The 13,817-nt window shown below is 37.3% G+C and overlaps 1 protein-coding gene across 1 annotated transcript; it reads right to left on the bottom strand.

Annotated features, from left to right (window-relative positions):
* Positions 1 to 9,903: 9,903 nt before the first annotated feature.
* LOC130948782 (malate dehydrogenase, cytoplasmic) lies at positions 9,904 to 13,377 on the bottom strand. The gene is made up of 7 exons (XM_057877648.1): positions 13,173 to 13,377; positions 12,114 to 12,272; positions 11,821 to 11,996; positions 11,061 to 11,338; positions 10,825 to 10,960; positions 10,626 to 10,737; positions 9,904 to 10,504 (listed from the first exon to the last, which is right to left on the bottom strand). Exons 1-7 carry the CDS (start codon positions 13,213 to 13,215, stop codon positions 10,410 to 10,412), a joined length of 999 nt encoding a protein of 332 aa, XP_057733631.1. The 5' UTR covers positions 13,216 to 13,377; the 3' UTR covers positions 9,904 to 10,409.
* Between the last annotated feature and the right edge of the window lie 440 nt (positions 13,378 to 13,817).

Genomic DNA, 13,817 nt, shown 5'->3' on the forward strand with positions numbered 1-13,817 from the left:
ATATGTTAGTTGAATTAAATAAATATATTATTCAAATAAAATATTTGTTAAATCATATTTTTTTGTTAAAATTTATCGTTTGATTGAAGTTATCAAAAATATTACTAGTCGGGTTAGAATAAACATGAATGATTTATTTTTTAAATCTTGCTTCATTTTCTTTTTTTTTATTTAATACTGTGAATATTTAACAATAAAAATTAATGTTGTATGGAATAATATTTTATTAACGATATTGATCTACTAAGTTTATAATATTTAATAATCATTAAACATAATTAATAGTTCAAACGAGATTAATTTGCGAGAATAAATGTTGCGACTATTGCAGAGGTCTCGATTACTATTGTCACGCCGAGTGACCTTGGGTCCCCCCGCTGGACATCCTATGGCTTTATATAAAGGAGGCGGGATTTGGACATATAGTAGAGTTAAGAAATTTCATGTTTAACAATTTCTTAATTTCTGCATTTGTCAAACGGTGGAGGTTGAGAGAGCCTGAGACTCGCAGCTTCCACCTTCCATGGAGTGAGGTCAACATTACGCTTTAAGATGTTGCCTACCATCTTGGTCTTCGCATTGAGGTGAGCCAATTGAAGGTTGTACCAGAGACTTTCAGCAATACTGTGGATACTCCACGTGAGAGTGGGATGAGAATTTACTTGGTGCTAGGCCGCCACCACAATCAAAGGGAAGGAAGCAGGTTTTCAGTTTGAGGATGACTTGGCTCAGGAACACGGTTTCACACATTTTCAGCTGGGGCAGATCCGAAGACATTCCATAAGTACGCGAGGTGCTACTTGATGATGTTTTTATCAGGGAATTTCTTTTCACGGACAAGTCAGCTACACTTGTTTCTTTGAAACGGCTGCCGTTGTTGGTAGATTTTGATCGTTGCAGGCAGTTGTCTTCGGGGTCTGCACTGTTGGCACACACGTACCACTCACTCTGCACTGTTGCTAGGCGTAATGTGACTGGCATTACAAGGTGCATGCCACTTGTTGTCTCCTGGATCTACTATAGGTTTTCGTCATTTTGTCTGCTGGGATATAATGTTATTAGGTTTTCACTTGCAATTAGGTATGTACTTATTGTTAAAATTTTAATTCAACAACTTATACACAGTGGATATGAGTTAACTATTGCAAATAACTAGTTTCTGTTGTTAATTTTTTTTATTGCGTGTAGGTTGGCGGGCTTAGGACAACAAAGCAGGGATCGCCACGATGGCAGGATCCAAACTGTACATCGCCGCATCAATAGCCTCGCCTTTGATCAGATACGATATGTTTTGTTTTCTACTTTATTTCATGCATTAGTGATTCATTCCTAATTATTGTACTTTATGCGTTTTTTCTAGTTTCAATGGACACCATATGAGGATTTCTAGTTACATCAGATTGCTCCTGACTGGCTTAATAATGACGGAGAGATTTATATACATGGAGGGTTGTTGTTCCCTTAATCTTCTTTCACTTTGTAGAGTTTCATCATGTTGACAGAGTGAAGAGATAGTTCGGGGGCAGTAGTACAGGCCAGCAGATCTAGTAAATATCGATGAGTTTTTGTTCAAGACGATGAAGGGAGATGATGCCTAGTAGCCTGACGTGCACCGTGACTGGTACGACTTGTTTAGGGGACATTACCAGCTACACTACTTGGTGAACATCGATGGGATCCCTGATCCTTGTCCGACATAGGAGTGCCTCACTTGGTGGCATCAAGCATGTAAAGTACGATTTGTATCTGGGAAGGACATTCTGGCTTATTCGAGAATAGCAGCATCGCCTACTGATATCCTCCCTACTATCCCGGGACAGAGAGATGACTTACAGCATCCACCAGCTGTCCCAAATCAGAGACGACGGGCCAAGAGGCGTGCCCGAGATGATGTTCGGAGACCGGCTTGGAAGGTACGCGATCAACACGTCAGGTGAGCTAAAGAAGACGGTCAGAGGGCTGAGGGTAAGATCAGCGGGTTGGGGGAGATAATTAGCTATCAGACGAGGAGGTTGAGTATGCACGGCAAGAGGATATACCAGAAAATCCTACGGCAGTTACACATGCATATATTCCCTCCTTGGGATTCTTTACTGGACATGAGGCGGACATTACCAAGACCCTCACCAAGATAGCTCTAGCACTGCTTATCACCAGGTTGATGGAGTTCCTAGGACCAAACCCAGTTCAATATTGGCGACGTTGTTATAAACATCGATGACATATTCCATATCGTGAGAGCATCTGGGGATGTGATCAATCAGTACATAGATCGTTATCGGACTAGGAGAGACCATACCGACAAAAGCCATTCCTTCATCATCGTTTCTTACTATTCCATTAGGATAAATTACAATAAAAAAGACCTGATTATTCTTTATGAGAACAAAGTTGAAAGGTGATGGTGTTTTTGCGGAAAACGAATTTCCAACATACAAATCTAACTGGCAAGTGTACCGGATCGTATCAAGTAGTAAAACTCACTTAGAGTGAGATCGATCCCACAGGGATTGATGGATCAAGCAACTTTAGTGGGTGATTAGTTTAGTCAAGCTAACATTGAGTGAATTGTGTGAAATATAGCCAACAGAAAGTAAATTGCAAGGAATTTAAAAGATGCAGAAAGTAAAATTGCAAGTAACTTAAAGAACAAGAAAGTAAAATAGCTTAAACTTAAATTGCAAGAAATATAAATTGCAGAAACTTAGATTGCAAGAAATGTAAATGACTGAATCTTAAAGTGCAAGAAGTGTAAATGGCTTGAATTATAAAAGGGGTTTGGAGCTGGAATTGCAGAATTTAAACAAGCAGAAGCAGATTGCAACAAACAGAAGAACTAAAGATGAATTGAATTGAAATAGATCTTAAACAGAAAAGCAAAAATGCTTGAAGAATGAAAACAGAAAAACTGATGCTTAATTTGTAGAAATTAAAAGGATGTTGAAGATCTCAGGAGTGAAAGAGACTAGAAAACAAGTCTAGATCTCAAATCCTTCCTTGATCCAACAAGAACAATTACAAAATGAAAATATAAAAATAAATTGCAGAAGAAAAGAAAGTGAAGGCAGTAAACAGAATTTGAATTATGCAGAAAGATTAACAAGAGATCTCAAGGTGGAATTGAAACAGAAGTTCTTCAATTCTCCACCCAAGATCCAAAACGAAAATAAAAACTAAAAGAGAGAGCCAAATGAAAACTAAAGAGTGCAAAACTCCCTATTGGAGCTAGCCTACCAATGCTCTCTATTAAAGCCAACTCCCCCAACAAAGATGAAAATGGTGCCTTATATAGGCTTTTTACAAAATGAAATTGAAATGAAAAACAAATTAAATGAAAATCCTAATTCTAACTTGTTCTTGTGCCTTTGAGTGATGATGTGGGCTTTACTTGCTTTGGATTTGAGGAGAAATGGGTTTGGTTGGCCTTGATTCAATTTGGAAAAGAATTGAATTAAATTGGATTTTTATTGAATTTTTGGCCCATGTGAAAATTGCTCCCAGGAGGATGCTCAGCTCAAGTGGGGAGCAGAGCATTGGAGCTTATGTTGGAGATCCCTTGTAGCGTGCCTTGGCTGGGAGAAGCACCAGGGGAATGCTCTGCTCACAAGGGGAGCTGAGCATTGGTGCCTTGTGAGCATGTCTTGTGCGCGCCTTGTCCGTGTCATGATGCGCGCCTTCCTTCCCTGGACCGTGTCAAGCATGCTTGTGTGCACTCATGAGTAGCGCTCTGCTCACCTTGTGAGCTGAGCATTGGCTTCCAAGGGGAGGTCCCAAGTTCAAGCCTTGGTGAAAGCATTTGGAGAAAAGATTTTCCTTGAATTTTTATGAAGAGAGCACGACAATGCTCTCCAAGAGAGCGCTGTGCTCTCCAAGTGAGCGCTATTAGAAGCGCCTCTTTGCCTTGGAGTGAGGCTCCCTCTTCAAATCTTGGTGGTTGCACTTTGGTCTATTTTTGCTTGTTTTTGGCCCTTAAAGATGCATTTAACTCGTGCCTCAATTTCATGCCAAATATAAATTGCCATACATCGTTGGAAAGCTCTGAATGTCAGCTTTCCAACGCAACTAGAAGCACATCAATCGGACATTTGTAGCTCAAGTTATAGCCCTTTAAAGAAGGCATGGTCATGCTGTGAGCGCCCAGATTTTAACTTAGCCAAAATTTTGCTTCCAAGTTGAAAATGCATCAGGATGATGCTCCGCTCTTGGCATGAGCGGAGCTTTGTGTGCTGATTGCAAATTTTCCTTTAATTTGGTCATGGGCCACGCTTTTAAAAGCGTGGCCTAAGGCTCCAAAGTGTGCTCCAACTTCAAAGTGTTCCCCAAAACTCTTTTTTTCTCCTTTTTAGCTTATTTTGTGCTTCTTTGCTTCTTTTTCTTCTTATTTCCTACAAGATTTATAAAATTAAAAGATCAAGGAAATGTATCATTTAAGTACAAAAGCATTCATTATTCAAGCACAAATCATCAATTTCTTGTATGAAAAAGCATAGAAAAACATAACATGGTGACATGTCATTACAACACCAAACTTAAACCTTGCTTGTCCCCAAGCAAGAAAAGAATCATGCATTAAAGATTGACAATCCAAGGTAAGAAGAATAGCAACTCAATGTTCATGGTTAGCTAGTTTTCTAAGCATGCTACAATCACAAAAGAGATGTAAATGATTGATGCTTCTATCTAGCTTAATTTATGAAATCTTTCTCTTATATTTCTTCCTTGAAACAAGCTTTTGATTTTTCTTATTAGCTTCTCCTTTTGGGTGCTTTGCCCCCATGAGTTAATAACAAAGCTACGATTCTAAATACTTTGTTTTCAAGTATTACCACTTGATACATAAGCACCACAAGCATTTTAATTAGAGGACTTCATTAAGTTCATTTTTCTTTTCTTTTCTTGACTCTCTAATCATTGATGCTCAGAACCTTGAGCTTTGAGGGAGTGCTTTTGCACTTGAGCCTAGCCTTGACTTCTAAGTGTTTTGTTTTCAAGCATTTGGCTTGATACATAAACACCACAAGTACTTAACAAATAAATTGCCATTGGTACTCAGAGCCTTCAGCTTTCTCATTCTTTCCCTTTTTCTTTTCTTGCTCTAATTGTATTTGCTTCTTCAAGGTTTTCATGATTTTCAAAAGATTTCACAAAATGTCCTAGATGAAAACTTCAATTAAATAAAATCCAATGCAATTGAGCAACAATTAATCATACTAGCTTTCCAATACTTGTATGCACATGCTAAAATCTTCTTTAATTCCTTGTTTGTTTATGATCATGATACTTTACTGCTTTAAGCTTTACAAAACTCAAGTTGGTAGTCATAATGCATGGCAACATGTTACAAATCAATATTCAAGCTATGCTTATTCATACCACACATGCATACAGTGAATATAAAGACAATCATCCAAAATAAAGTGCTGGAAACAAAGGAGAGGAAAAGGAACTTTACAACCTTGTAGTCCATCTTCTCTATTGTTGTCATTTTCCTCTTATTCTTCCCTTTTCCTTGCCAAACTCAGAATGCTTGCTCATCCTCAAGCAACAATCAAAACAATGGCTATGGGGCTAAGATGGATCATGAATGTCTTATACAATGAAATGTTAGTAGCACATGTGTTTTAAGCAAGCAAAATTAAAGATAAAAATCAAGGCACAAGAGACAGAGATATTTTTTATTGCATATATAAGGAGGTGTGCACAATACATTGCATAAAAGATAAGTGGCACACCAAACTTAGTGTGACACTTTCACTTGGAATCTATGCAAGTATCTTGTAAGAATTGGAACCAAATTTTGTTGCATAGCAACACCAAACTTAGAATGCAATCATATGTCAATTTATTTGAATTTAAACAAAACAAAGAACGAAAACAAAGCAGAGAAGAGAAATTATACCTACGGTTGACGTGTTGTTCACTTTCTTCCTCTTCTTCCAGTTTGTTAAGAGGAATGGCCTCAAGGGAGGAGAAGATTCAGCTACTGTCCCTTGTCTTGGCCTTTCCTCAGCAAGCTTCCTTTTGCAAATGGCTTGATTGATCTTGCTTGCTGGCTTAGGGACAGAATTGGTGCTCTTGCTAGTTGCCTTCACTTCTTTGGATTCAAGACTTGGTGGTTGTGTGATTGTTGGAGTGATTTCTTCATTAAGAGCTTCTTGCAATGGTGGTTTCGTGAGCTCTTCCTCTGTGCACTTCTCCACTTCACTTGGGTGTGAATTCTCTTGAATGACTTCCTCACTTTTTTGTTCCTCCACTCCTTTCTTTGCACTCAACATTTGACTTAATAGTTCTTTTATGGAGGAGGTTTGTTGTTCTTCCCAAGATTTCTTCATCTCCTCTTCATATTTTTTGATCACAGATTCAAGGGAAGTTTGTGAGGGTTGTGAATGTTCATGTTCCTTTGTCACCTCAAGTGCAGTTTCATTTTCAACCACCTCATTATTCATTGGAAGTTCACTTGATGCAGTAGCCTCCTCATCTTGCTCTTCCACTTTCTCCCTTGCACTTAACATTTGGTTTACCATCACATCTATATTTTTGAATGAATTCTCTTGCTTATTCCAGGATATCTGTGCCTCCCTCTCATATTTTTCAAACATGGTCTAAAGCTTTGAGAGGCTTTGGTTCATGGAAGTTTGTGTGGGTGGTGAGTTTTGATAGAGGCTTTCTGTTGAAGCATGGTCAAGTGATGATATCTTTGGATGAATATCATATGGAGCATTAGAATTTCCTTCCCAGCCACCATTAGAATCATGACTAGCATCATTTTGTGGTGGAAGAAAATATCCCAGATGGTTTTCTTGCTCATCTTGTGTCTGTGAAGCAAATCTCCATGGATTGGAGTGCTTAGAATTTGTATTTTCTTGGTGATATTCCCAGCCACCATTAGAGATTGGTGATGGTGGGTGATATCCCATAAAATTTGTTTGATCATAAGATGAGTTGTACTCCATTTGAGTTTTGGAAAACACAACACCAAGGAAAATTAAAATTACTCGTATCAGAGATGAGAATTTTTTAGTGAGGCAAAAACTCAAACACCTTGGTTTCAATTTAAAATAGGAAACAAAAATAAAGAAAATGCTTGATCTAGACTTCTCACCCACTTAATCATTGTTGATCTAAATCAATCCCCGGTAACGGCGCCAAAAACTTGATGGTGTTTCTGCGGAAAACGAATTTCCAACACGCAAATCTAACCGGCAAGTGTACTGGGTCGTATCAAGTAGTAAAACTCACTTAGAGTGAGGTCGATCCCACGGGGATTGATGGATCAAGCAACTTTAGTGGGTGATTAGTTTAGTCAAGCTAACATTGAGTGAATTGTGTTAAATGTAGCCAACAGAAAGTAAATTGCAAGGAATTTAAAAGATGCAGAAAGTAAAATTACAAGTAACTTAAAGAACAAGAAAGTAAAATAGCTTAAACTTAAATTGCAAGAAATGTAAATTAGAGAAACTTAGATTGCAAGAAATGTAAATGACTGAATCTTAAAGTGCAAGAAGTATAAATTGCTTGAATTATAAAAGGGATTTGGAGCTAGAATTGCAGAATTTAAACAAGCAGAAGCAGATTGCAACAAACAGAAGAACTAAAGATGAATTGAATTGCAATAGATCTTAAACAGAAAAGCAAAAATGCTTGAAGAATGAAAACAGAAAAACTGATGCTTAATGTGCAGCAATTAAAAGGATGTTGAAGATCTCAGAAGTGAAAGAGACTAGAAAACAAGTCTAGATCTCAAATCCTTCCTTGATCCAACAAGAACAATTGCAAAATGAAAATATAAAAGTAAATTGCAGAAGAAAAGAAAGTGAAGGCAGTAAACAGAATTTGAATTATGCAGAAAGATTAACAAGAGATCTCAAGGTGGAATTGAAACAGAAGTTCTTCAATTCTCCACCCAAGATCCAAAACGAAAATGAAAACTAAAAGAGAGAGCCAAATGAAAACTAAAGAGTGCAAAACTCCCTATTGGAGCTAGCCTACCAATGCTCTCTATTAAAGCCAACTCCCCCAACAAAGATGAAAATGGTGCCTTATATAGGCTTTTTACAAAATGAAATTGAAATGAAAAACAAATTAAATGAAAATCCTAATTCTAGCTTGTTCTTGTGCCTTTGAGTGATGATGTGGGCTTTGCTTGTATTGGATTTGAGGAGAAATGGGTTTGGTTGGCCTTGATTCAATTTGGAAAAGAATTGAATTAAATTGGATTTTTATTGAATTTTTGGCCCATGTGAAAATTGCTCCCAGGAGGATGCTCAGCTCAAGTGGGGAGCAAAGCATTGGAGCTTATGTTGGAGATCCCTTGTAGCGTGCCTTGGCTGGGAGAAGCACCAGGGGAATGCTCTGCTCACAAGGGGAGCTGAGCATTGGTGCCTTGTGAGCATGTCTTGTGCGCGCCTTGTCCGTGTCATGATGCGCGCCTTCCTTCCCTGGACCGTGTCAAGCATGCTTGTGTGCACTCATGAGTAGCGCTTTGCTCACCTTGTGAGCTGAGCATTGGCTTCCAAGGGGAGGTCCCAAGTTCAAGCCTTGGTGAAAGCATTTGGAGAAAAGATTTTCCTTGAATTTTTATGAAGAGAGCACGACAATGCTTTCCAAGAGAGCGCTGTGCTCTCCAAGTGAGCGCTATTAAAAGCGCCTCTTTGCCTTGGAGTGAGGCTCCCTCTTCGAATCTTGGTGGTTGCACTTTGGTCTATTTTTGCTTGTTTTTGGCCCTTAAAGATGCATTTCACTCGTGCCTCAATTTCATGCCAAATATGAATTGCCATACATCGTTGGAAAGCTCTGAATGTCATCTTTCCAACGCAACTGGAAGCACATCAATCGAACATCTGTAGCTCAAGTTATAGCCCTTTGAAGGAGGCATGGTCATGCTGTGAGCGCCCAGATTTTAACTTAGCCAAAATTTTGCTTCCAAGTTGAAAATGCATCAGGATGATGCTCCGCTCTTGGCATGAGCGGAGCTTTGTGTGCTGATTGCAATTTTTCCTTTAATTTGGTCATGGGCCATGCTTTTAAAAGCGTGGCATAAGGCTCCAAAGTGTGCTCCAACTTCAAAGTGTTCTCCAAAGCTCTTTTTTTCTCCTTTTTAGCTTATTTTGTGCTTCTTTGCTTCTTTTTCTTCTTATTTCCTACAAGATTTATAAAATTAAAAGATCAAGAAAATGTATCATTTAAGTACAAAAGCATTCATTATTCAAGTACAAATCATCAATTTCTTGTATGAAAAAACATAGAAAAATATGACATGATGACATGTCATCAAAGGGTAAAGAAAGAGGAGAAAGAAAAAGATTGAATTGTGAAATGTGAAGACATTTTGGGTGCTGAGACCCGCATTACGTGTTTGAACGTATCTGAAATCATATTCAAAATTTACACGCATCTTGGGTGCTGTGTTGGGTGCTCAGCACCCGTTTTCCCACTTAACACGTATGATGGGTGGATACTGAAATCATATTCAAAATTTACACGCATCTTGGGTGCTGTCTTGGGTGCTCAACACCCGTTTTCCCACTGAACACGTATGATGGATGTATCTTGGATACGTCTGAATACCTAAAATGTGATATATTATGCATTGAAATAATTATTTTTTATTTTATTTATGTCAGTAATTTTTATATTTATTTAATTTAAATAATAAATTACACCCATTTTGACAACGCTTTAAATTTACACATATTTGAAAAATAAAATTTTTTAATATTCATTTAAATTAAAAAACCTCTCGCTTGCCCCTACCAACCCAACACTCAATTCAAAACAGTGATAAAAGGAAGCGTATTAAAATAATTTGAGATCTGGTAACCGTTGTGGAATCTCCAAGTACGGTAAGTCGGTAACACAAGTGTGACTCGTACAAAAGGTTAGATATGGCCAAAGACAAAATAATTAATATAAAAATAAAATAAAATAAAACCCATCTTGATTCTTGAACCTAATGTGGTAACGTACTACCAAATTGTACGTTGCGTCCAACCGAATAAAGAACTTGAACTTTCAAGCCCTCATTAGGATTTATGAAACAACAAACTCCGAGTTTTTGAACCTTTGTAAATTGTAATGGCTTACTCGCGCAAAAAGGTACAACTAAGACAATGTTTCCACCGCGTACATGATGGAAATAGAAAAATGACTTGCACTGGCATTGACACCAAAAAACGAAAATAAAGACCCGGATTGGTAACATAAGCTTCCAACATGGCCATGAGTTATAAAACATTAAGCTCAAATAATCTAGGGAATAGACACTTCAATACACAAGTAATTTCCAGAAAAATGGAGACTCCATCAAAAGTTCCTCTGGATCTTGGAAAGGCATTATTCAAAAATTGAGCCTAATTCTATAGGTAAACAAGGGAAACCGCAGTTGTCAGGCAAAGAAAACAAGCAGCAGTCTAAGAGAGGCATGAGTATGCCAAAGCCTTCTCCTCAGAGAGCTCTTCTGCTGTCAAATCCAGTTTCTTCCTTGAGAACTCATCAATTGAAAGTCCTGCGTTCAGTAGAAAATAACAATTGAACATTTAAAATATAGGAATGTGGAGGGAAAAAAATACTATAAAGATCAAACGTGCCTCATTCAATTTCTTCAAAACAATTAACCAAGCTCTTACCTTGAACAATTTTCCATTCTCCATTTTGACAGTAAACAGGGAATGAATAGATCAGTCCAGCAGGCACATTGTAAGATCCATCAGAATAAACTCCCATTGACACCCAGGTACCCTGAACCAGAAGAGACAAAAAATCGAGAAAACTGAGCTGGGAACTTCATATAGAACCTAAAAGAAGATCAGGACTAATCCGACCAACCTCAGGAGTTCCGAGAACCCAGTCTCTAATGTGGTCACATGCAGCACTGGCAGCAGATAGTGCACTTGAGAGCTTTCTAGCTTTAATGATTGCAGCACCACGTTGTTGGACAGTAGTTATGAATTCCCCATTCAACCTAGATAATGGAATGCTCAATAAGTTTATTTTGAAGAAAAAGAAAGAAAGAAAAAACGTTGAAAAGTGATAAGTTGGTTTTTGTAGTTTAGTCAACATACCAGGCATCATCAGCAACAAGCTCCCGGACAGCCTTTTCCCCAGCTGGGGTTCTAACAGTTGCATGGTTGACATCTGGGTACTGAGTTGATGAGTGGTTACCCCAGATAATAACATTTTTCACATCCGAAACTTGAACATTCAGTCTTTCAGAAATTTGACCCAAGGCCCTGTTATGATCCAGTCTAGTCAAACAAGAAATATTTTTCTCAGGAATGGATGGAGCAAATTCCTTCAAGATCAAAGCATTGGTGTTTGCCGGGTTAGCAACAACAAGAACCTGCATGATAATCCAGAGAATTAAAGCTTATAAATGTTCCAAGAAACATATAAAACTGAAACATATCATATCAAAACTAAGTAGAACATATCTTATTTCAATTAAAAAAAGCAAAGATATTTTTCAACACCATGTGATCACAAGGATTTCAACTTTCAAGAGACAAATTGAATTACACATTTGATCAGGTGTAATGCTTTAAATAACACAATCAAGCTAATTTAAGTAAAAACGTTCATCTTTGTACATGAATTCACCTCAATATTAAAAGAATTCCAACCCCAAAATCTTAATCTGAACATATAATAGAACCAGCATAAATCCTTATGGTATATTGGTTGTATACGCGACATCTCATGACAAAATTAGCATTCAATCATTAGGCAGAACAGAACAGGCATCTCCAATATATGAAAAACTAGGAGATAACACAAATTGATGATTCTTTTGTGTAATCGAAAGATTCTGTTTCAGAAGGTTACCTTGCAGTTTGCAGCAGCATGCTTTTCAAGAGCAGAAGCCTGGGACTTATAGATTGAGACATTTTTGGACATCACATCTTTCCTCTCCATACCTTCTTTTCTTGGGAAACCACCAACCATGACAGCAATGTTAACCCCAGTGCATGCCTCAACCACATCAGTTGTAGCAACCACACCTGAAACAAATGATTTCATAATATCTCATTACATCATAGATGATGTACACAACCAAAAGAAACCAATGTCCAAAATGATCAAGTTCATGTAACATGTAACTGGACTGAAACTCAAACCTTTAAGAAGGGGAAATGCAGCATCAACCAACTCCATCTTAACGCCATTCAGTGACTCGGCTGCAGGGGGAATATCAAGCATGTGGAGGATTACAGGCTGGTCAGGGCCCAGCATTACTCCCCTAGCAATCATAGGGACAAGGGCATACCCAATTTGCCCTAAAGTTGGCAAAGCATTTTATCAGTAAAGCAAAATACAAGACTTTTGCATCAGATAGTTTAGATACATATTCTCAACTTGAAAGCAAATAAGAGCAAACTTATTATGCATCCAGATTCCAGGTTACGCCCAAGTGGGTGTCAAGCAATGAATCATCTCACTATAAAATCCAATTATCATGATAGAAACCACACTAGAAAAATGCAACAGAAAACCATGATATTTAGGCTTGAAAGGGGTTTTCAACAGATCCTGAAAGTGGCACAAAATATTCTTTCCCAGAACCACAGAAATAAGAACTCTGCAAATGAAAACCAAATTGATGAAGACTAGCGTAGCAGTTTCAGAGTACAGCTAATAATGTTATATATACTGAAAAGGAAAAAAACGAATACTCCATCTTGAAATGGCCTAACTAAAAATAAAGAGGACAAAAACACCTCGTTCAAAATAAGACGTTCAAAATGATCCGGAATTTATATACATTTATTACAAACAAATCTATAAGGAACCTAAATAAAGATAACAAATTTGTACAAGAAGATCCTTACTAAACTGAATGTCCGAGAATTAACAAGTAAATGATCCCAAAACTACAAGATGAACTATCAGCACCTAATGCAGCATAAAATCACAATCCAGTTCAAAACAGATCCAATCCCAAGAAATACACAATTCAAACAGGTAACCAACAATTATACACCAAAAATCCAAACGAATTGTTTGAACTTAATAGGATCGGGTCAGATCTAACTCAAATCAAACTACAGACAAAACAAATGCAAAGTTTTGACTCGAAACCAGAATTTATAATCGGGAAAATACTACCAAAAAGATATATGGAAGAAAATGACATGGATATGAGAGAGTGGACTATGATAGTGAAAGAGGGAACGTACCTGCAGCACCGGTGACCAGAACGCGAACGGGGTCCTTGGCCATCGGAACTGTCTATCGAAGAAACCGGAACCGAACGGAAGACGGGAAGAGAAGAGGATGAAGATGAATAGCTAAGGTAAGCCACAGAGTGAGTGTAAGTGTGTAACTGTTGACGAAAGGAGAACCTTCCTATCCTTTTATTCTTGCGGCGAGCGCCGTTGCCACGTTATGACCCCATGAAACGACGCCGCATCCGATTCTTTCTTATTAATTATTATTTATTTATTAATGATTAACCATGAGAAAAAGTAGCAAAATGGATAATTAGGTGGTTTGGTTTGTGTTTTTATTTCTTATTTTTATTTTTAGTATTTTATGTTTTTTAGATTTTGTAAAAGAAAAAGTGAAAATATTAAAAATAATAATATTTTATTTTTTTTATTTTTTGTTTACAAAATCTAAAATCTAAAAGACAGAAAATATTGAAAATAAAAATAGAAAATAAAAATACAAACTAAATATATCTTAAAAGTTCGAATAAAGATATTTAGGTTATGTTTGTTTTTGGAGACAAGACAGAACATGACACTAAAATAGAGATAATAGAATGTAGACATTAAAAATTATTTTTTGTGTATTATGTTTGGATACGATAGATAAGACAC

The sequence above is a fragment of the Arachis stenosperma genome, chromosome 9, assembly GCF_014773155.1.
Source record: "Arachis stenosperma cultivar V10309 chromosome 9, arast.V10309.gnm1.PFL2, whole genome shotgun sequence".
Lineage (NCBI taxonomy): Eukaryota > Viridiplantae > Streptophyta > Magnoliopsida > Fabales > Fabaceae > Arachis > Arachis stenosperma.